The 24728-nt window shown below is 41.5% G+C and overlaps 1 protein-coding gene across 5 annotated transcripts in view; it reads right to left on the bottom strand.

The window, feature by feature from the left end:
- The window catches only part of LOC112111582 (serine/threonine-protein kinase Sgk3), a 79994-nt gene that overhangs the window by 41321 nt on the left and 13945 nt on the right, over nucleotides 1–24728 (bottom strand). For 3 of the 5 annotated variants that reach the window (XM_024207043.3, XM_024207047.3, XM_024207046.3), the window contains exons 2-3: nucleotides 7672–7772; nucleotides 2044–2252 (exon numbers count right to left, since the gene is read on the bottom strand). In XM_024207043.3, the coding sequence (XP_024062811.1) occupies nucleotides 2044–2121 (78 nt within the window). In that variant the 5' untranslated portion in view covers nucleotides 2122–2252; nucleotides 7672–7772. Of the gene's footprint in view, nucleotides 1–117; nucleotides 286–2043; nucleotides 2253–7671; nucleotides 7773–13003; nucleotides 13083–24728 lie in introns of those variants that run through there. The other 2 variants (XM_024207045.3, XM_024207048.3) reach the window with 2 other exon arrangements.

Raw genomic sequence — 24728 nt, 5'->3', positions numbered from 1 at the left:
GACATGCACTTTTGTCCACACTACTGGCAACTACACTGTTTGACTCCTGTGGGGTGAATGGGAATAGAATGGAGTGGCATCCCTAAAGCTTAGGCCTTTGAGACATTATCCTCTCACCTGCTGGATGTTCAAGCAGTTCAAGAAAAGCGACACATCTAAGTGCAAGAATCTTCCACATCTTCCTTATGGTTTTTACAATAATGCTTTCCTCATGTGTGTCTGTCTCTCCTTTTAGTAATCCCCTCCTGCAGGCTCAAGGAGCAATGCCCAGGGGCTCCAGAGTCACTGCGATATGGGTTTGCGAGAGGAGAGAAAATAAATGCAGTATAATAGCCATAAAAATGCTCTGGAGGATGCAGGTCTACTATTGAAATTTACTGCACCCATCGCTTCTTGGCTGATAGTGTTATTAAATCCTAAAATATACATGACAAACCCACAAGCTTTGCTGTGAAAAAGTATAATTTGTCAGGCTGCTAATTATTCCTTGATATAAAGTGGAAGAGGGCAAAACTGAGCAATATGCTTCCATAGGGAACATTCACCTGGCTAGACTGTGCCTACTGTCACCTCTTCTCTCTAAAATTTCCCCACTGTTGCTAATGTTGGTGCAGCTCCACAAGTAGGAGTGCCCAGGGAGACAGGTCTCTAGGCTACAGCTGATTTTCTGCCTAAAAAGTTCTACATGACCTGGTGCTTAAAACTCTGGGGACTGTCATTGTCTTGTGCACTCTAGTGCTGTCACTAGTGAACTTACCACAGCAAGAAATTTCAGGACAAATGTCCAACCACTGACAAGTCTGTAAAGAATTAACATTTAGGCAGTACAATGTGTTAATTTTGTTGTAGGAAGATCAGACTTTTGAGAGAGCTACTTCTTTCAAACTACAAAATCGTATGAAATACACTTTCAACACATACCGACCCCCCCAAACTGCAAGTTAACCAAACACCCTTTTTCTTTTCCCCACTCCCCCCAAAATAGTTACTTCATGATATACTTGAATATTTACATTGACTACATAAAGTAATATTCTTTCCCTTCTGAAGATAAAAAGAATAACTCTGCTGTAGCCTGAAAACAGACATAAACCTTGCACTAGTTTTCATCAGTGAAACACCCTTGGATTTACTAATTCTCTAGAAAAATAGAACAAGCTAGTCAGCAGCTCTCAGTTTCAGGAGGAAATTGCACAACAGGGCAATGAATCAGATCACATTTTTGAAAGAAAGCATTAGGATGCATTCTTTATACCCTAACAGACATAGAAGCAAAGACAAAACCACCCAAAACCACTTTACTTCCTATATTAAGTAAGATTCTTTGCACCATTAAACAAAACAAATAAGTACTGCCTGCCACCAGATTAAAAAAAAAAAAAAAAAGCCTGCATGATGTACAAAATATGTCTATCAGGAGGCCAAAAAAACAAAAGGAGGGGAGGGAAACTTCCAAGAGCATAAGAGTCAGAGAAAATATATATATGAGAGAGAGAGAATGAATAAGTGATGAGTTTCCTTTAAAAATGTATAAAAACCATTAAGAAAAACTGTAAAGATGTAAAATAAATGTGGAGTGTGTATACTCAGGAGCTCACCTTTTTCTTTTCTTTTCTTTTTTTTTTAAATTAAAGTACACCTCACTCTTGGGATTTTATGTTTTTCACAGAAAAGATATGGCAACATTTGGATCGGATATGCTAGGGCAAAAAAAAATTTCCCCCCACATTTATACACTAATTGCCAAATATGAAAAAAAAAAATCTGCAGTTTTGTTTAAAGGGGTATCAAGAATTTGTAAACCAGAACTATATCTACAAAAAGTGACAAACTCTAGAATAAAAATCCTATTCTGCTTGAAGATTCATTGTGTAAAGCATTTTGTTCATTATATCCAGTACATATCATTTGAGCAAACACTAATTTCTGTCATCAGTATGTGGAGAGCACAAGAATAGTCAAATATTTAAGATGTGTGCTAATGTACAAAACAAAGCACATAAGTAACAAGTAGTCTGTCTAGAGAAATGCTAACATACTTACAGTAAACCTCTTTTTCTTCTCTCTATGTTCATCAGAGCTGGGAATGCTAACACTTGGGCAGCTTTCTTTGAGATCCATTTTTATGTACTCTTTGGCCAAGTTTGTGTCAAGAGACTCCACTCAATGTATAACAAACAGAAGACAATCTCAGCGATACTGATCCAAAATGTGAAGCTTTTCTTGGGAAAATTTAAATTCCATCATGCAACCTTAAAATGTAATTAAAAAGGTAAGATTAATACAGAAACATTGCTCATTTGCATGGTTAGAATTAGCCTGTGAGCTCTTTCTCTGGGCAGAAATTATAACTTCCTATGCAGGTATACAGTACATAGTGCAAAAGTGCCTGATCCTGATTGGGGCCTTTGGCCAGTGGGGACAACAGACACTGCTCATCTCTGCAACATACACAAACCCTGATCCTACAAGATGTTCCATGCTGGTGGGCTTTTGCCCCTTTACAGAGCCCCATTGACTTCAAAGGGGGCTCTGCAAGTGTTCAAGGCCCCGCTACAAAAACTAGCTTGCAGGATCAGGGCCACAGCATGTAATGCACAATTTGGGACAACAAGGCGACAGGCAGATAATTAACATCAGAGTCAAGTTAGTTTTACTCAGCCATAAGAGTTGTATTGAGGTAGAAATAATTTATTCAAGATTATTTCTAAATATCTTCAGATGTTCAAGTCTGTACCTCAGGGCACTGCATACCTGTCAGAACACACAGAGTATATTTAAGGAAAGATCATATGAGGAAAATCTTTCAAATCAAGTTTAAAGGGACAGAGTTAATTTTAAAAAGTCACTTCTGTCTTTTGTTACAAGTGAAGCATATGACGACAGTAACTCACAGATTAGGGAGACTTCCCCCAGTTTTGCTTACTTTGTGCTTTTGACAGCACACTGTCTAGAGAGTTTCATCATTTCCCCTGTACAGACTGTTAGTCAACCTCTCTTCATTTAGGCCTTTCAACACAGCAATAGGGAAGGGGGACATTTTAAAAGACAAGAAAATGAAAAAGTATACCTACCAAAATAGGCCGGGGCCAGGTTAGTATTTAACTGGTTTTCTGAAGTTTAGATTTCAAGTTAATGGTGTCCTCTTTCACTCACCATCTCTGGGGCAGGGACAATTTTTGTTGTCGTGTGTGTCTAGCACAAAGGAAACTAATCCCCAACTGAGGCCTCTAAATGTTGCCACAATACAAATATGAACTTTTAAGTAACACACAAGAGGACCATAAATAGATGCACAAATTTAACAAAAGAACTCCTGTTCAGGAATGTATGGATATTTCAGTTTTTTTGTTTTGTTTTTAAACCAAATACAGTTCAACCCTAAAAAAAGGTAACACTAAAATATTAAATATCTAGCTTGTTTCATATCTAACTCTACAGGGAGAAAGTTTTCGGGAGTGAAAAGCTCAAAATTTAACTGCCATTTTCTCAAAATAGGGAAGTTCAGCTAATAAATCTTAGATGGTTCTGGTTTTCTTCTTATGCTCAAAATCCAATCACCTTGATCTCTTCCAAATCTCCTCTAGTTTCTCCTCAGATTTGAGGAACTTGATCATTAATTATAATTTACAATTAAATAAAAGATAAATATTAATATGGTGAAATTATTAAAAATGCAGAAACAGCTATAATCACAGTGAAATCAAGATCATTCACTAAGCAGCCATATATTCAGTCAAATTTTGTTTTAAAAAGTTGACTCCCATTTGCCTTAATGTTTGACTTTCCCATACTTACTGGTAACTCACATCAGAGTAATAGTTTCCAAGTTTAATTCAGATATGTTAATAAGTTACATATTCAAATTACATTATCTTCTACACACCAAATCAGCCAGGAACGTGTACCTTTGATGAGCCACTGTTAAAAAGCCGTGTTATACTGTAAACCATAATTACTCTTTTATAAAATTATATTTGGGTGCGTAACCTGTAAGAAGTGTGCTCCCTTACTCCCCACACCTAGTTTAAAAAATAAACTAAAAATGTTGCAGTTAAATATTATACTGCAGTCCTTCCCCATTACCCCAAATATGTATTATTTGGTACAGAAGGCCCCTAAAGTCAATCAATCAAAGTGGTATAATATTTTCAGTCATGTTTTATACTAGGTATATGATTTACAAAACATTTATGCCCATTTATGGAGCTAGTAGTTACACATAGACTGCATTTTTCTCATATTGTTTACTTACTTATTTTCCTGGCCATCACGTCACACATTAGAACAGCAAGCTTTTTCCTTCCCTCATTAACACCATCCTCTGAGCACTGTCAACCTCTCACAAATGGACACTGTGTCTAATCCTACAATGTTCCTGGAATTTTTGCATTCACCCTCATGTCAATTCCACTTAGGGCACGTAAGGTAAAGATACAGGCCATCCCTCTCACATTCTTTAGATTTCAAAGCCATAGCAGAATGACAGGACACTAAGAGTTGCAGTACTACTGAAGAAAAGGCATGGATTATAAGAAGTCATAGTCCAGAGAGCAGTACTGCACAGATTTGATATATAGCTCATTCTCAAATGTAGAAAGTCCAAGAGAAGAGTCACCAAGTTTGATACAGGATGAATTTACTCATCTTGATCTGGTGGAAAAGAATGAGCAGCTATTGAAGACTTCAAAGAACAATAAAAATATTTATACTGCAAGTTGCTTGAAGCTTTGCATGATGCAGTTTGCATTTGTTTCCCTGAGGAGACTACACTTACAATAGCGTTGCAAAACAACGTTAAAATTAGGTGGTAAAATTGGAAAGAGCAATTGCAGCTTGCCTATGAAATTCCAGAAGGTGAAAGCCTTCATGCAGTTTCTATTCACCAGCAGCACTCAACTATCATGGTAACTCCTTAACTGTAACGTACATAAGAACTTCATTTCAAAAGGTTTTTCAATTTTTCTTGATTCCTCCACCCCTACAACACTGCAGATCAGCAGGTTTATTTGCTAATTTCAACAGTGCCTAGCACCATGGCAAGTAGGTAATTCAATAAGGATCACAGGTTAGATGTATCACTCATTAAAAAAGACAAACACAATCACACCAGACAAAGCAAGTATTGCAGTGTGCCTTTAAGGCTTTTGTAGACACTGGCAGACCACCCGAGAGGAGTGAATTTTAAATAGGAGCTGAGAAAACTCTACCACTGTTAATAGAGTGCTCCCCTATTAGAAACAAGTGCCTTCCTGCTGGCCTCAACTCCCATGACAGGTAGAGGGAAAAGATGAAAGTCTGACAACCAGACCATATACCTTGAATTGCACCCAAGTGTACGTAGGAATCCACTGCAGATATGTCTCCACACCTGGCAACTCACAGCAGTCGAGAGACATTCAGCATCAACTGAAGCTCCCACAGGCTGGAAGGGGGAAAGGTGCAGAAAACATTTGCACACAGATGGGCAAAGCTTTTCCAAAGAACTTTTTTCACCGAAAAATACAGATTTGAGTTGACTGAATGTTTTGTGAACTAGTGTTGATTTCAGCAAACTGTTTTGGTTTAAATGAAAAAAGTTTAGAGGAGGTGGCAGTTCCCCCTTATAAAGCTTTAGCCCAGTGGTTAAGGGACTGGGAGACCCAGGTTTAAATCCCTTCTGGTGCAGGGACTTGAAACCAGGTTCTCACTTTGTAGGCGATTGCCCCTAACCACCGGGCTACAGTGTATTCCAACGTGGAGGAAATCTCAGAGTTTCTTCTGTTGAAGCTGTTTCACTTTGTATAAAATAATGAAATAGTCATTGGACCAGAGAGCGAGAATATGACTTACAGCCCTCTGTTTAGGGCTCCCCCTTTGGGAGGGGGAACATCTAGGTTCCAGTGACAATTTAATTAATTTATACATAGAGGAACAGCTTCAAAAGGAGAGACTGAGAACAATCCATGGATAAATGCTCTATAGCCTGATGGTCAGAGCAAGGATTCAAACCCTGGTCTTCAATATCTCAGGTAAGTGCTCCAGGATAAAGGTTATAGGTGATGGCACTCCCCCCCCTCCCCGTTTTGTGAATCTAGCCCTTCATTTTCTTTGCTAAAACAAAACAAGGTTAAATGCCCAAAACTGAAATAAAGTTTAGTTTGACTTGAATGAAAATTACCCTGTTTTTTCCCTGCTGAAAATCCCCAAAAAGTTTGATTGAACAACCTGAACTTTAAAAAAAAAAAAAAAAAATTTTTTTTAGGAACTGCCAATGAAATGAAAATAGTCAGTTATTTGCACAGCTCTCTGTTGTGAGGTTTGCATTAGAAAAGAATGGGGCACAGTCTCCTTGGCAGTTTTAGATGAAAAATCATCAAAAGCAAATACCTAGATCTGTCACAAGAGCAGCAACAGATCCATGAATCATTCTGACAAAACCCAAGAATGCACACTTGTTAGATAGTGAGACACCCGTTTGTCCAATACCATTGTCTTTTACCAAAAAGCATGCCTTTCGTTCTTTTCTGGGTTAACTATATAGCCATTTCAATTTTATCCAGATCCCTGTCTCTCTCAGGAACTGTGACTGCCAGGAGAATAGAACATGGATGTTACAAAAAGCAGACACACAGCTGACTACCCCCATACATATACAACATTGCAGTACAATATATTTGAAAATCTCCTCAAGTGACCTATTATAAAAACTGAGCAAGATGGATCACTATCAGTACATCCACACAATTTCAATTCCATATTAGGATCTGAATCCTGACCGACAGGAATCCAAGAAGTCTTTTCAATCTACCGCTGAAGTTGGCTCATCTCGACCTTCTTGATAAACTTCCTTAAAACTGGAAGATTTGTGAGAGGATAGTAAGTAGTGAAGTTTTAATGTCCAAATATGGTTCCATAAGCAAGGTCCTAACCACTTGTCAACCATGGCTAGCTGCTTGCACTTTTGGAGAGAGGAATTAAAAAAGTTTCACCAATGCCCCCTTCCCAATGACCCTCCTGCTGACTTTAATCCTTCACCATGGACAATACCCCTCTGAAGAGTAGCTGGGTGATATTCTAAGCACCCCCAAAAAGCCCTGTAAATGAAAGGTGGGTGAAAGCCAGCCCCCTCCTATTCTAATACTTTTCCGTGGTGATTGGAAACTTGGCCCAAACTGTACTATGAAAGGCCTCTCAAGTTTTGTATCTAATAAAAGAGAAACATTTTAGTCTAACTATTTTAACTAGTTATCTTACGACAGCACCCAGAGGACCCAATCAGGATCCCAGTCCCATTGTGCAGGATGCTGTACAGACACACTGCAAGAAAAAAAGTCCCTGTCCCTCAAAAGCTAAAACTAGATTAGACAGTTTATGTGTACTCCATGCTGGCTGTAGCACTGAAATTAATAACCAAACAGCATGCCCAAAGCTCCACTGACAACAATGCTGCTGGTGTTCCCACACTGTAAAGGAAGGGTACCATCTTCCTTTCAGCACTTTGAGCAATAGGAGGAAGCAGACAGGGAGGTGGAGCGGGCAAGAGGAGTGGGAGGGCAGGTGAAAATAAGAGGACTTTTCCAAATGTATTTGGAAAAGAGAGTCAGCAGGAAAAGAATCTGGCATGTACCTTTTAAGAGGCAATATAAACAAATGACCACAAGGAGAAAGACATTTGGTGGCTACACTAACCTTTCACCTCTGGAAAGCTAGGTCCAAATCCAGGGCTGGGTCACAAGTGAAATCAAGATCTGGCAAGCTCCAGCTGAGATGGATTCTGGTGCAGGAGGGACCTGCAAGAAATAACGCTGGATAAATAGGAGATATTTCAATTATTTGTCATGGTTAAGAGTTAAAAACAGGTTTCATGTTCTCTCTTTAAATTAGGCCATAGTATCAGTTTCAGTACATCAAGATAGGATAATCACAGGAAGAAGAGAGCCAGGGACTGTCAGAGGATCATGAGACTTAAAAAGTATATTAAATTTGTCCATCGCTAGCCTAAACCCTAACAAAGCTACCTGAATTTCAAAAGGGACCCAAGTCCATTTGGATTTGTTGAATGACTAACTTCAAAATAATTCAGGTTTCAAACAGACCACCCTTTAATACCATGTGCATTTTCATTTTATGGACCTTTTTGTAAGTTTTAAAGAGGGTTTTCAACTCTCCTGCTGATGTTTACTAAAATCTGTCCAGCAAAGGAGAGTGCAGAGCACTTCCCTACATGCCCAGGCCCACCCCCCTCAGCTCTTCACGCATTCCTGCTGGTTGCCATTTCAGTTCTGCTCCCATTAGTGGTAAATACCCTAGGGAACAGCTTGCACTTGGAGCTCCTTCAGATAAGAGATGATGAAAGCAATGCTAGTTCATAAGACAGGAAGTGCAACATTGGCCTTCTGCAAAATGATAAAACTGAATGAAGACAAACTGCTGTCAAACTGGAAAAAAGAAGAGTGTGAATTGTGTTCCTCCTCCACCCCTTAACCTGTAAGCTGCTGCTGTAAAAACAAAATCATCACCACCACCCCTCCCCCACCACCGGTCACTCTGCAATAATCTGGTCAAGGTGAAATTTAACTCTTTTGTTATTCTCCCTACGGGAAAGGAAGAGGACAGAGGTGAGTGAGAAAGGTTAAAGAAGAATGAAGAGGAACAGGAATAGGGGATAATTGCCTACTTTGCATCCCCTACCTCAGTTTCACTGGGGAGAAAGAATAAGGGAGACATTTTCTACTTATAATCCCACTGAAGAGTATGCCTCCCCTAGGACAGCAACACTTATTTTATCTGTCCTGGGACAACCACTAACTGTTACATGTGAAATTTCAACATTTGTATCTCAGGTTGGATCTGTCAGGATTCTTGTTTATTGCAAGACAGAATGCGAAGAACTGCAGGCTCCACCACTGTTGAATGACTGTAGTGTGGATCATTACTAACAACTGAGCATGTATTCAGCAAGCTCCTAGATCTGCCTTAAGAGCAGCCCTCTAGAATTGTTAGTGAAGACTTATTTACCCATATTTAGTCCTTAATGATTAATCTCTAGCCAGAGAATCTGGACGAAGGGATACAACAACTGCAAATGCATTAAATTAGTCTCAGTGATGAACTACAGGCAGTAAAGTCCATTCGCACTGGTCATATGCCAACACTTATGTTTTCTGGATTGCTTCCTCAACCTTCCTGTGTAGCAGCTCCAATTAATTTAGGCAAAAATTTTCAAAATTTGGGTGCCTAAGGACAAGCTCATAAATATGGATTTAAAGTTTTGGCCATAGTGCCTTGAGCTGCTTCTGACAGATCTTACGATAAAGCCTATCCCACTTCCTTTACTTCAACCACCTGTAGGGAGTCTAATTCTGCTTCAGCAGGCAGTCAGGCTTCTGTAAACATCGACCAGAGGGTTGTTATCCCCTTTTTGACTCTATTAACATACATCCAGTCACATAATTTGGAGAGGCAGGATAGTCTAGAATAACGAATATGGTATTGGGAGTCAGATCATCGTAAACTCCAATTCTGGCTGGGTTACTGGCTGTGTGTGTGTTTGGACAAGTCACTTTACTACTTTGTCTCCAGTTCCCATCTTTAAAATCATAGAAATGTAGGGCTGGAAGAGAAGTCAGGTCACCTAGTTTAGTGCTGAGGCAGAACCAGGTATACCTCCTAGACCATTGAGAATACTGACATATTTAAGGAGGGTGTTGCAATATTTGTAAAGAGCTCTATAAAAGTATACACCAAAATTTCATAACCAACAGGGTAAGAGATCTAGAAAATGGAACGTCTCCAGAACAAAAAGCTGATGGGATATGCAGCATCAAATCTAAGCATACTCTTCAAATTTAGATATCCCTAATTCTGCAGAAGTCAATGGAACAGTTCATACTGCCAAATTCCAACAGTGACAAGGGGTGAGGTAATATATTCGAGAAAGCTTGTCTCTCTATCCAATAGAAGTTGGTCCAAAACATATTACCTCACCCACCTTGTAACTCTAATATCCTGGGACCGATACAGCTATAACAAAATTCCAAGAATGTAACATAGTTAAGTAGAACAGATTCAAAGGCAAACCAAGAAGCGCATTAAGAAACTTACAGCAACACAATACTGTGGGCCCAATTCATCCATACCCAACCCTTTGGGTAGTCACTTACACCAGTGCAAAGTATTACCAAACTCAGACTGATAGTGTTTTACACCCACTCTGCACTGATCCAAATGTCTACAGGGAAATGGTGAATCAACAGTCTTTCCTCAGAGAATAAGGTCACAATAGATGTCTTAAAAAAAAAATCTAAGGATATAGAAAGCATCTATTTTATGCCTACAATACAAGTTGGTGTCACAATTTCTAATGTGGCACGGTTGTGATTTATAGTGAAAGGTGCTTATGGAAGCTAAGCATCAATTAGACACCACACATTAAGGCTACCATCAAGCAGGATATAGCTGAGGTAATTTATACAGCTTTAAAGAGAGTATCAAAGAAATAAAAATAGCAATCCTTTACTGCTGCATACAAATTAAACTTGAAAAAAAAAATGATCTAACAAGTCTTCCATATTGCATTCTTTTTTTAAAGTAATACAAAAGCCAATTTTGAAAATCACTACAAACACTGCAGACACAAAAAGTTAATATAAAAATACTGAAAATATTAAGATTGTAATAAGCCTACAAAAAAAGTTCCAGTTAAAGAGTTAATGGTATTCCTTCTTTAGTTCCAAAAGGATCTTCAAGAAAATAGTTACAGGGAATTATGTGATCTCCTCTAAATTTGAATTTTCTTGTTTTTATTAACTCCTGTTATAAGCTTTTAAGATGTATTTTATTAAATTCTTCCATTTAGAGTAGTAAATAGCAGTCACCTGAAAGATCAGATTAATGTTCTGGTGAGCACTATTTAAAAAAACAAAACAACACAAAAAAAATGTATGTTTAGGTACTCATGAGACCAGAACAGTTTCATTGGAGTTCTTCTAGTCTATCCGATAAATGGCTTTTTCAGTTTAAACATGAAACATATCAAGTCAGCATAACACAACAGCCGCTCTAAATCCAAATTTAGGTATCTCAGTGTATAATCATGTTAAGTGTATCTTCACTGAAAGCTATGAAACACCTGACTGCATGAAAAATGGAGCTAGTGATTTATCTGTGAAATTCCCAGGAGTGTGGTGGTTGTTGGGAGAAGCACAAAGGTCTTGAAACTGCAGACATAGGGTAAATAGTGTGTTGTAATAAGTTTAGCAAGCGATAACACAAACCTCAAAAATAGAGAAGTGAGTGACAAACCACATTCCATATTGAGTTATGGCATGTTCAGAATCAGAAAACAGAAGGGTGTCTTTTGGATGGTGTAGGGAAGAGAATTGACCAGCTTCCCCTAACATTTGTATGAAAATAAATTAAAAAAAACTCTAGTGTCACTGCAGCAAATCTTTAAATACTAATACCTTACAATTTTATATTAATGGACATAAATTACATTCCCCCAGGAGACCCAAATTCATATCATGCAATAAAGGGATGGGGGGAGGATGCAAAGTATTTGTTGTTTTAGAAGGAGCCTTAATGGAGTTCTAACACATCAACTCCAGTACAACTGTTAGTTTCCCCCCATAATTGCAACTTTTCCACAAAATGAGCAGTTTACAGCCATAAGCAATTTTGTACAAGACACAAAGAAATCTCCTGAAGATAGAGTTTTATATCATTACACAGGAGGTGGCTGCTCCTTTTCCCCATCCCAGGGACTCGGACAGAAGAGAAGTGTACCTACTCAATGCCAGGTCCTATTCGCACCCTCAACACCTTGCAGCAGGGGTTGGGAAATTCATTGCATCTTGTTACAAGGTGAAGAAATGACATTGATCTACTGAATAGGAAAAAAGTCTAGATAAACTGAAGTATTTTCTGAATAATGTCTCCTTCACTTTAGGAAGGGAGCTCCTCTTCTACCGCCATCCCCCTTAACCCTGGGAGCCCCAAAGCAACACCTAAACAGAGTACATGGCTCCAAAACCCTTCTCTCTTGCACCCTGGACCCAAAGCTGTATCAAAGACACAGACACCTGACAGCTTGCAAGACAAAGTGCTCAGCTTCCTCTCCCTAGGCATGCCCATCTGGAGAGCTCTGTAAGCAAGTTGTGTACACACACTGGAACTCTTCCAACAACGACTGCAGGGCAATGAGAGGAACTGTCCCCTTTCTGATGATCACACAACAGAGTCCTGAGCTGTTAGTGCTCTCTCAGCCAGAGCAACTCACACTCCCTATATCACAGGACACTAGAGGACCAGAACGAGAGCCCAATGAAAAGCACCACCCACTCCTACATAGAATCCGGCCCAAGACTCAACAATACTAACCTCAAGATGCAAAAAGCCCCTATCCAGAGTCAGACCTTTCAAGACCTTGGACCAAACCCTAACGAGACAAGACACCGCCCACTGGGGACAGCAGATCAGAAACCGTAGTTAAGAGCCTCCGCAACAGCAGATCTGGCTGTGACCACAGGCAAACCAGACAGCTGACTGGCGCTCAACGCGCACCACCGCACCCGCAAACGAGAGCGCGAAGCCAGTGCAAACCCAGCGCGGGAGGAGCGCCCCGGCCGACACTACGAAACCCAACACACCTGCGAGACACACGGACTCGGATTGCGAGCCATGCATCGCCAGCCTGTCCGCCCGCGGAGGGAGCGGAGAGGAAGGCGCTCCTCGGCCGGAGACGGAGGCACAGGCACATTAGTGGTGTTTTAACGGGAAGAATTAAAACTGGGCACCACAGATCCCCGCCGCTGTCCCCACTCCCGGCTGACCCCCATCCTGTGCAGCATCTGCTGGGACAGGCGCAAGCTGCTGCCAGCCTGTCGGGCACTACAGCGCTGGCCGGGGATGGAGTTAACGCCCTCTCCGCCCCTGGGCGGCGGCAGGATGGGCGACCGGGCGCAGCCCCAGCGGGCCGGGCGCAATAGCGTCGAGGCCAGGCCAGCGCTTCCCCACGCACCTGGCTCCCCCGCGGGGCTCGGCCCTCGGGGAGGCAGCGCGGCACCCAGCAGCCCGCCGCTTTCCCGGCCCACATGCCGCGAGCCCGCCAATCCGGGCCCGTGGCGCCAGGTGGCCCCGCCAGGTGGAGGGCGGGGCGGCGCCGGCAGAGCTGTGGGGGACGAGAAGGGACGCCCAGCCGCCCTCTGCAGGGCACAGAGCGCAGGCCTGACTCGGCTGGGAGCTGCCCGCTCCCCGGTGTGCGGGGCAGACCTACCCCACCCACAGCCTGCCCAGCCCAGCCCCTTGGAGCTCTTCCCGGCTGCTTCCCCAGCAGGCACCCCCTCCGCCAGCCCGGCAGGGTAGCATTTTTCTTCCACCTCGAGGCATGGGCCCCGGGCCTACTCCATCCCCGTGACTCGTTTCCCCTAGGGCAATACTTTCCCTTATAGTGCCAGCTGTAGCGAAAGGCTCTCCCCGCAGGCGTCTTCTCGCTTTTACCTTGCAGCGCACACTGCTCCCTGCTTATACCAGCCAGGCCGGGACTAGCGCAGCTCTCTGAACGCTATGCTCCAAGTTGTTCTAGCTCCAGGGCAGGTGGCTAGGAGCAGTACGAGCAGGGCGCTCCCACAACTTTGTGTAGCAAAGGGAGAAAAGCTCTGCTAGGAAACTGTACTCCTTAGGACAGCTTGGCTGAATAGGAACACTGGTGCAGGCCCCTGTTGCATTCACGCATAAAGGCAGGAAACTATAAACGTATGTCCTGTAGCTATGGGGAAAGAGATGGGAAAGAGCCTATAGTAGGGGTCGGCAACCTTGCAGAAGAGGTGTGCCGAGTCTTCATTTATTCACTCTAATTTAAGGTTTTGTGTACCAGTAATACATTTTAACGTTTTTAGAAGGTCTCTTTCTGTAAGTCTATAATATATAACTAAACTATTGTTATATGTAAAGTAAACAAGGTTTTTTTAAATGTTTAAGAAGCTTCATTTAAAATTAAATTAAAATGCAGAGCCCCCCGGACTGGTGGCCAGGACCCAGGCAGTGTGAGTGCCACTGAAAATCAGCTCACATACTGCCTTTGGCACTTTTCCTACCCCTGGCCTGTAGACTAAACTGACACTCTCATTTTACTAAGTGATAATCCTCATAAAGCAGATGTTAGGCAAAAAAATAATGATTTAGAATGCCAAGACACCTAGGTAAAAAATAGGGATGGAAAACTACTTTTTTCAGTTTAACCCGTTGCAGGCTTTTGTATACAAACCCACATTTAGCTACACAAGTGTGTGACTTACCATCTAGGATAGCAGGCAGGGTAATCATCCATCCTATCAATTACTTTAAATGAAAGTCTTCTGTAACAGTAGAAATAAAGAACTAATGTAGGAAGATCAGAGAGTTCTGTGCAAATCTGGCACCAGTTTAGGGCAAGATGTTTCCTGTCCTTCTGGTTCTTTACATCTTCCTTGCCAAACAAGCAGCTGTGTGGCTGTAGACAATGTGCTCAGACCCTATTTTCATACCTCCCAAATTAAGGGTCAGGTTCCAATACCCTACTCAAAATTAGTTGCACTTTACTTCATAAATTGTCCCACTGAACTCAAGGTGTCACTCATAAATACAGATAGTAGAATGCAGAATATGGGCTAAAAGGTAGGTCTGCTTTGAAATCAGATTCAATGCAGACCTTTACTTTAGCAATGCTTTTATTCTGATTTATTCTGTTTCCTAGATCTAGACATGCAGGTGAGCATGACGTTAATAGACAGAAGGCTAAAACCAGCGGAAAAAAATTACAATTTCTATAAGGGGAATAAGAACTAGGAAGGGACTGAGCCATGCATGTAGTCAACGTAAGTGGATGAGGCCTTGTCCTCATGAGACAGTTGTAGGGAATTTTTACTAATTTAACTACATTGATTATTGACTTAAGCCACAAACTGAAATGAGAGTCTAGAGGTGTCTAAATATAGTTTCTAAGCCAATTTAGTTAAAGTAGGTACAGTTGTATTGTCAAAGCTTAAGAGGCAAATACCCTTTCCAACAGTAAATATTAATATGAATGATTGAAGGGACACCAGGGACCCAGACCTAACTAAGCTTTGTGTAGCTCTAATGTGTCTCTCACCAAAAAAAGTTGATCTAATAAAAGATTTCTCTCACCCGCCTTGTCCGTCTAAAGGGATACTGATGAGGAAACTAACCCTAGATTGTTAAATAAATTAGATGTTACCTTTATAAATTATAAAAAGAGTATACTCTTTACATTATACCTGGCTTGGATGTGAAAATGATCTAGTCGGTTTCACTTTCTGTTTAGTGTGTGTGACAGAATGATGCAATATCTGAGTTCCAGAAACACTTCAGGGAAATATTTAAATGCCAGTCAAAACTGTTTCCATCAGAACTTAGAAAGGCTCAGAAATGTTTCTATTGACCTATTTTGGGTTTGTTTTTTTAAATCCCTTGTTTTTAACCCAACTTTATTTAACCTGACTAGACATGATATTTCTTTAACTGGAGTCAGTACAGTCTTATTGAGTACATAGCAAATACATCAATTTGTGAGATCCTGTTTTTGAATCTGGCTGTTGACAGTATTTCACTAAGCTGTCATTCATTGACAGTCATCCAAAAAATCATCCAAAACACAGACACAGTCTGGCATTGTTGAAATACAAAATGTTAATCAAAACACTGAAGTAAATGCATGCACACAAAAGCTACAAATCAACTCACTAGATCACAGTTTCTCTGCTTGCTCTGCCCTTTGTTAGAAATAGTGTAGTAAACAGTTATGGAACAACTTTTTTTTTCTTCCTCTTCTCAGTGTTTATTTTAAAGTGGATATTACTGTGTATCCTGACTCTATTCCTTAGAAACAGTTTGCTTTTCGTTTATTCTGAACTGGCAAGGTTTTTGTTCCATGTCACATGTTCATAAAGAATACCTACGCAAACTGTGCTATCATTGGTTTCAGAGTAGCAGCCGTGTTAGTCTATATCTGCAAAAAGAACAGGAGTACTTGTGGCACCTTCGAGACTAACAAAAATTTATTTATTTAAAAATTTGTTAGTCTCTAAGGTGCCACAAGTACTCCAGAATTAGAATGATAGCATAAAAAGAACAGAAGTCCCTTTGCCAGAAAGGACTTCTGACTTTAAGTCAGTTAAAATAACTTGTTACACCTTTGAGATTGCCAACCAATTCAGTTGGGTTAGACAGAGTTCTGTGACATAAAATAGTTCAGTAGCACTGCTCTTCTAGTTAGCCAGTAGTTTTTGGAGTTTATTATTACTGAGTAGCAAAAAACAGGGTCATGGGACTGACCTGCAGCACAGGGGCCTCATCTCAGGGAAGGCTGGTACTACAACACAATTGGTCTGGGGAGGGGCAGAAAAGACACTGGGTTGAACAGGATTGGAAACTACTTGCTCCCCCAACTGCAGGGATGAAAAAATGGGCTCTAACGTCTCTTTCAAGATATATATAATCAAAAATGCATAATCTACAGAGGACTGTTGTGCCAGCCTGAGTGACCACGGTTGATGGCGTCACACCAGGCATTGTGTAGTGAAGTTCCCACATCTGGCTTAATCCTGAAAAGCCACAAATCTGCAGGGCAGCCCCATAGGAAGTGCCACATTGAATCAGGGCACATGCACCCCTTTACACATCAATGGAGAATTTGAGAACAGTGTGCTAGAGTGTGTCCCCCATCCTGGCAACATGGCTGAAGAGCATACATTCAAAAGCGGTGTTGCATATCCAAGTTAACCAATCTGTCAGTATCACAGTGGACCACTGGAATGGAGGAAGGTTACTCCTTCCATGGTAACTTGATCACTTTGTGGCAGATGGGCCTACTGACACCGGTGATGACGATCTTGGGTGAGTTCTTGGACAAAAGTTATCCTGTACCCAGTGCCATTCAGTGTTAACACATTCCATGCGATGACACAGAACACGCCTCTAAGGTCTGTTTTGGACTTCCAGAAAGTTGGGGTCACCAAGGCTGCATCTTCCCTAAGTGGAGTTTGGGTTGTGCCTGTTGTATGAGTGCTCAGCATGCCACTCCTCCTCCTAATAGCAGGGGCATTAGCCCTGATGCTATTGTCATGGTCTATTATGGTGGGTTGCCCCTTCATTTTACTCTGCCTCCTTGGAACTGGGAGGGGAGGGAGAGATGTAGAGGGGTCTTATTTTGGGAGACACCATCCCCTTTCCCAGGAGCTCTTCTGCCAGATGATGTTGGTTCCTGAAGGCATGGATGACCATAATGAAGATCTAGTTGTTCTTTTGCCCTATGCATTCCACGCATGCACCGTTATGGATCATCCACCTTCACTACTGTTAGAGAACGTGGCCCACATCCACTGGGTCCATTGTTGGTCTTCACTTGTTACCCTAAGTGGGGGCCCTTTTGGACCGAAGGCTCACATTGGCATGGAGAACCACACTCTGAATTAGCGCAGCTTACACCACAACTACTCACTACTCATATAGGGCAGGATCAATCTTATTTTAAGTAGACCCTTTCTCATTATGCTGAAACTATGCTTATTTGCTAGACAGCTTAGTGGTGGCATTTTGCAGGTCTTTACATTTAAATTTGTCCAAAGTGAATTACGTAGACTATTTAGCTATCTATTGTAGGATGCTGTGCAGCAACACTCCTGGGAATTGTACAGTTAATTTTTTATTTTTAAACTTATGGACATTATTCAACAAGCTTTGAGAGGGAGCACTATGACTTCAGTCTATTCAGGATATTTTATTGTAGATTGTGTAACAGATCAAGACATATGTAAAATTGAACTTGCCTTTTAAATGTGGATTACACATTTCAGCATTCACATTTGTCTTTTGTCCACAGTGACTCCCTCAAAGTCTTTGTGTGCTGGATAGATAGATACTCCAACAATGACTGGAGTATATTATCATAGAAGATTAGGGTTGGAAGGGACCTTAGGAGGTCATCTAGTCCAACCCCCTGCTCAAAGCAGGACCAATCCCCAGACAGATTTTTACCCCAGTTCCCTAAATGGCCCCTTCAAGGATTCAACTCACAACCCTGGGTTTAGCAGGCCAATGCTCAAACCACTGAGCTATCCCTGCCCCCCCCCACCCCGAAACCTTTACAATATATTAAAAATATTCTTACTATTATGGGATACAACCCCATTTTCAAGTTTTTGCCTTATTTTACACTTTGCTAGAATGAAAATCAGTACACAAGAAAAAAAAAAATGAAAATACTTCCAGGATATGTCTCCAACCCTAGCAAGAGTGAGAAGTAATTGTTCAAAGTAAATGTGAAGGAAAAACAATGTTTATTGACAATGTTCTTAACTATGTCCCAAATGGCTGCTGCTATTGACTGAGCTAAAATCAAAATGAGCAGCAGTGAGGAACTAAAAGACAGCAATATATTTTGAAGAGTATCCTAGAAACAGAAATTTGGGATGCAGAGGATTTAGGACATAATCCACCCCAACTCAATGAAGAATTATTCCCTATATGTTTTCTAATATTTTATGGTATTGACAAAAAACCACCACCACAAGAACAACCAAAAAAAACCCACACGTGTAAACTGAAATTTTTACTTTATATGGATGCACACTGCTTTTTGGGCTGAATGACCAGAAGTCTCAAAATCATTATCCCATCTGTTAGTTACTTTCAATGCTTGGCACAATAGCTTTCCTGTTAACCCTCATCTTCAGTGTAAATATGTTTTATAGATACATCACATATGGGATACAAAGGGCTTCTAAGTTTATTTGAATTTTGCAGATGTACCTATCCTACATTCTAAGTATGTTTCACAATTATTAATTTACCCCACCCTTAAAAAAATCAAGTTACACCTTAAAAGAACAGACTTTCAAAGATCACTCCAGCCCCTTAAACAGCATATTATCCTATCCTTTCCCACACTGACCCAGTCTCCAACCCCAGCTCTTCCCCGGAAAAACCTAGAAAGACAGGGGAGTCTTGTCTTACCAATCGGGGCGCTGATTAACCAAGATGAGAAGCGAGTATTCTGGCCCTCTCGGAATATCCTATTTACCAGCTTCTTTCTGAGTAAGCCAACAAAATGGCAAATGAAATTTAATGTGGATAAATTTAAAGTAATGCACATTGGAAAAAATAACCCCAACTATACATACAATATGATGGGGGCTAATTTAGCTACAACGAATCAGGAAAAAGATCTTGGAGTCATCATGGATAGTTCTCTGAAGATGTCCACGCAGTGTGCAGAGGCGGTCAAAAAAGCAAACAGGATGTTAAGAATCACCAAAAAGGGGATAGAGAATAAGACGGAGAATATATTATTGCCCTTATATAAATCAATGGTACGCCCACATCTTGAATACTACGTACAGATGTGGTCTCCTCATCTCAAAAAAGATATACTGGCACTAGAAAAGGTTCAGAGAAGGGCAACTAAAATGATTAGGGGTTTGGAAAAGGTCCCATATGAGGAGAGATTAAAGAGGCTAGGACTTTTCAGCTTGGAAAAGAGGAGACTAAGGGGGGATATGATAGAGGTATATAAAATTATGAATGATGTGGAGAAAGTAGATAAGGAAAAGTTATTTACTTATTCCCATAATACAAGAACTAGGGGTCATCAAATGAAATTAATAGGCAGCAGGTTTAAAACAAATAAAAGGAATTTCTTCTTCACACAGCACACAGTCAACTTGTGGAACTCCTTACCTGAGGAGGTTGTGAAGGCTAGGACTATAACAGCATTTAAAAGAGAACTGGATAAATTCATGGAGGTTAAGTCCATTAATGGCTATTAGCAACGATGGGTAAGGAATGGTGTCCCTAGCCTCTGTTTGTCAGAGGGTGGAGATGGATGGCAGGAGAGAGATCACTTGATCATTGCCTGTTAGGTTCACTCCCTCTGGGGCACCTGGTGTTGGCCACTGTCGGTAGACAGGATACTGGGCTAGATGGACCTTTGGTCTGACCCAGTACGGCCGTTCTTATGTTCTTATTTAGGGCTGACATCTTAAAAACTTTACTTGGAAAGCAGCTGGTAGCCATTATAGTTTATTCAGCATTGTGCTAGATCATCTTGGTAACACAACTAAACAAACAAGGTTGTGCATCCCATGCTAGCTGCAATTTCTGACTTGTTGGAAAGCACATTCCCAGGTAGAGCATAAATGTTGCGTAATCTATCCTCCTGGTGACAAAGGCATGGGTAATCAAGGTGAAGTCTGCATCTGAAGAGAAAGAGCATAACCCTTTTCTCAAATCACAGATAAAAAACACCCCACCACTTATACATGGACATCTAAGAACAAGTGGGGAATCCAACAAACCCCCAGATAGTACAGAAACAAACCCCACAAACTAATGGCGCAAATAGGTCACCAACATTTCTTCTTGAGTGCCTCCTATAAGTCCCCATAGTCTTGTCTGGGTTGGGCTTCAACTGGCTAGCCCAAATCTGTGCCCAGTCTATGCATAAGCCACTCCAAATACTAGTAGGATCAGAAAAGATGGAAAAAACAAAAGCTCTGTGTTTCACATGCTGAAGGTATCCCAAACTGTGTATGTACACAGTGAAGCAGTTAGAATTCGGCTTGAGAGAAATCTCAAAGTAGATCATCAATTGCCCAATATTACTCCCTTTGGGAACTCCCCCAAAACAACAGATCAGGGCACTCAGAATAATATTGTTAAGGTGTTAGGACCAGGACGTGGGTGTCTGGCCTAGTGGTCGGAGTGGGAGTTGGGAGCCAGGGAACAGGCCGGGTCTGGATACCCAGAGGTCAGAAGGCAGACAGAGTCAAGAGGCAGACAGAAGCAGGTTACCATGAGGTCAGAGTCAGGCAGCAGGAATAGGCAGCACAGAGAGTAGAGTCCTAAGTAGGGGAAAACCCAGTTGCATTGACTACTTCCTGTTCCTCTGCTTGGTTTAAATAGAAGCTGGGAATCAATCAGGATTCCCATAGTTTTGCCAATCAGATCCCAGAACTGGAGTTTCTAGTTCTGGCACTTGGTGGTGGGTCAGAAGAGACTGGCTCTGAAGAGCCCTGTGGACCATGGTTCAAGACCCATGGCCCTCACATAGGGTCTTCAAGTACAGCAATATCATCCTATGGAGTTGCAAGTCAGAAGCTGTTGATAGGTATAAAATAATCTACATAAACACCTGTTCTCCATCCATTTTCCACAGGAAGCACACCACCACCACCACTAGTGCAGTTTCTGTACCAGACAAATCTATGCTTAAGTTCACTGAAATCAAAGAGCCTTGAGGACTTTGTTTGGAAACAGCCGTCTCAAAATGCTACACTAAAAGAAGTAGCTTCAAGCCATTTGGAGAGACGGTCTCAGTCAAGAAGTTGTCTGAGCCATGGTCTATAACCACTGCTTCTTCAGAACAAGTTGGTAAATTGACATTCCTCAGGAAGGCACCAATTATGCCCCCCAAAACTTCCCTGCTGGTTTTCACTAGCTAGAAAGAACACAGATTAACCCATGAATTGTAGCCCTTATATCCCTCCCTCCCCCCAGCACCTCGGTAAGTACCACATACTGCAATCAAAGCACAGAAGCTCTGTTTTCGTCCCCCTAAGAGGTGACTCAGTATAGAACTCAGTGTGAATGAAAATGGTATCACTTCACATAATTTAAAAATTCATCAATACAAGAATGGCTCTGTCACCAGATACAAACATTCTAGATTCCATCAGCCACTTGGAATCGTCTCACTGATTGGGACTTCATCGGTGCTCTGACTCAAGCGAACAAACATTTGTTTTCCCTAGCTTCCAAGAGCAGATAATCAGAACAGGTTGTTTGCCCTTACAGGAAAAGGGCAAGTGGAGAAAGTAATGGTCAGTCCATGACAAAGAAAATTTTCCCTCCTGTTACCTCCAGTCTCATCCAAAACAAGGTCCAAAATGTGACCAGCTACATAAAAGTCACCTGTCAGTCCCATGGATGTCATGATGGTCACAAGATCTTGAGCAGGCCCACAGGAGGGGTCATACATGTAGGAATTAAAACCTCCAAAATTAATCTAGATTGTCCCAATACCACTGCTCGATGATCTTAAGCAGCTACTCTAAAAGTGCAATGAAATGGTCTGTACTTGTTTTTCACATTCCCACACTCACCTATAAAATCAATATGGTAGCAAATCTGATTTTGGCTGGAGCATTGAGTCAATATTGGGCCAGCAGTTTCATCCAGAAAGGTCTATGTCAAACATGGCAAGTCAAGGGTCTCATTCTAAACCAAATAATAGATGGCAGATACTTTACTAGCCTCTGACCTTGTATTTAACAACGTGAATCAAAGAGCAGAGTCATCATTTGCCAACATCCCAAACTCCTGAGATGAGTTCCTAGAAATGGCCTCTGGACTGCATATAAAAATGCTGCACTCTTTGCTTATGTCTCCTCTCTAGTCATCCTCCTTTCCTCCCCTCCATTCTCATATCCACCACAGAGGCCAGGGGGCCCAGTCCCCCAAAACCCTTTCCTTGAATCACCACATTCCTCAGCTCAGAGCAGCAATGTTCCACAGTCTCGGCTATCTGAAAATGTCCATTTAAGTGTCACAAATGGCACAAGTGGATACCCTAACACAGTGGTGCTCAAACTTTTATACTGGTGACCCCTTTCACATAACAAGCCTGAGTGCGACCCCCCCTTATATATTAAAAACAAACACTTTTTTATATATTTAATACCATTATAAATGCTGGATGCAAAGCGGGGTTTGGGGTGGAAGCTGACAGCTTGCAACCCCCGCCCCATGTGAGAACCTCACAACCTCCTGAGGGGTCCCGACCCCCAGTGTGAGAACCCCTGCCTTAACAGGAGGGTTCAGGACAGGCTGCCCACCGACCCATCCACACTTGATCCAAGCCACCTTGCATGACAACCAAGACAACACCACTCTGACCACTCCAATAAACCCTGTATAACCCCATGGCTCACTCTCTCCTTTCGCTCCAGTCTCTTGGAGATCTTTAATCCTCTCCTTCCCAATAATAGGTAAATTTACCCCTTGTCAGCCAACCCCACCCTAATCCATCCTCCAGAGCCCTCACTCACCACCTGAAAATAGAGGCGCTGGCTGGGATCTCAGTCTTCCTCTTAGTAATACCACCTCCACACACCAAACCCTATTTCTCCCCACAGAACTTCCATATAGTGAAAAGGAGGGAGCATTATATTCCAAACCATTCTCTTACAAGGCCAAGTGATTGTACTTCATACTCTACTTCTTTCCACCTGGCCTTTCACAGAGACAACTTTTCCCAATAATGGGTACAGGCAATGATCTTTTCAGGAAAAAGAGATTATAAAATCTGCAACCATCTGTTTATATATCGGTGCATACTGAGAGACAGGCTCATTGAAAGCAATGGGCTAGGCATGGGAAAACCCTAGAAAAAAAAACTTATTCCTTCCTTGCAAAAGTAAAATGTAAGATTGTGATTACATGCACAAAATATAGCAGACGTACCTTATTTGCTTAATATTGGACTAGAGAAAGCTAAGACAGTTTCCTAAAAGGTTACAGTTCTTACAAATGGCATAACAGCCAGTTTACTATTTGAAAAATAAACTAGACAGAGAAGAAAATTCTCTATCAAAAGCATTAACTAGGTCTTGATTTTCATACATTAAAAAGTTAAACAAGAACAATAGCTTATGTGGCTTCCATTTCTCGTTATGTAATTGTTCTAGTTCCTTGATTTTGCACTATTTATGCATAACCTCGGTACATTTTTGTACACTTATTTAGGGAAGCTGTTATAGCTTTTTCATACCTCACATGTTATAACTGAGGAACTTTCCAGTAGTTTGATATGGATATGAGTTTTTGGCACTAATTGCACATAAGTATGATGTGACTGCAAGACAAAAATATCCCAGATTGTCAGAGAGATATTGGTTAGTCATATTTTGCATTTAAACATATGTACCTTAATGTATTTTCTCACTTAAATACCTGTTTTATTGCAATAATCAAACATTTTTAGGATATTGTTTAAATGTAATTGTCAGTGGGTTTTTTTTAAACACACACACAGTTTATAGTGTGTGTGAGAGACAGATCAGCAGTCTAGTTTCTATGAATAAAAAAAAGTGTTAAGATTAGGTTCTGATATGACCTGTTAAAACAAGGTGTTTACAGTGGATGCTGACACAAGGTAATAGAAGCAGTGTTTCACAAAGCTCATTGCTGGCCGATAGCCAGTCTTTCAGTGCATCCTCCTATTTTCATCATCGCAATGATACAGGGGCACTTGGTTATATATGGGCATTGGAAACAATGATCCCAGTTCCTCCCTGCTGTGCACCTTACATATTCATTTACACCCAGGTAATCTGAATGTCAAAGTTGTTTAGGGTGACCATACGTCCCGTTTTGTCCAGAACAGTCCCTTTTTTAAGCTCTGTCCCAGCCCTCTCGACTTTTCTGACAAAAAACGAGCATTTGTCCCGTTTGCTCTTTGGCAAGAACAAACCAACAAATGCCCAATTTACCAAAAAAAGTCAAGTCCGCCCCCTCGGGGGGGGGGGGGGGCAAAGGAAAATTGGGGGGGGGGGGGGGGGGGGGCGGGCGCGGGCAGGGGGGGGGGGGGGAGGGCCCGCGCCAGGTGTGGGTGGGAGGGTGTGTGTGTGTGTGTGTGTGTGTGTGTCAGCCCCAGGGGGGTTGGCGGCTCTGCCGAGTCCTGAGGGCGGGGG

Source organism: Terrapene carolina, unplaced genomic scaffold (assembly GCF_002925995.2).
Source record: "Terrapene carolina triunguis isolate 2854851 unplaced genomic scaffold, T_m_triunguis-2.0 Scaffold58, whole genome shotgun sequence".
NCBI lineage: Eukaryota > Metazoa > Chordata > Testudines > Emydidae > Terrapene > Terrapene triunguis.
Note: the sequence above shows the minus strand (reverse complement) of the source record. Positions and strands in the feature narration are given on the sequence as shown.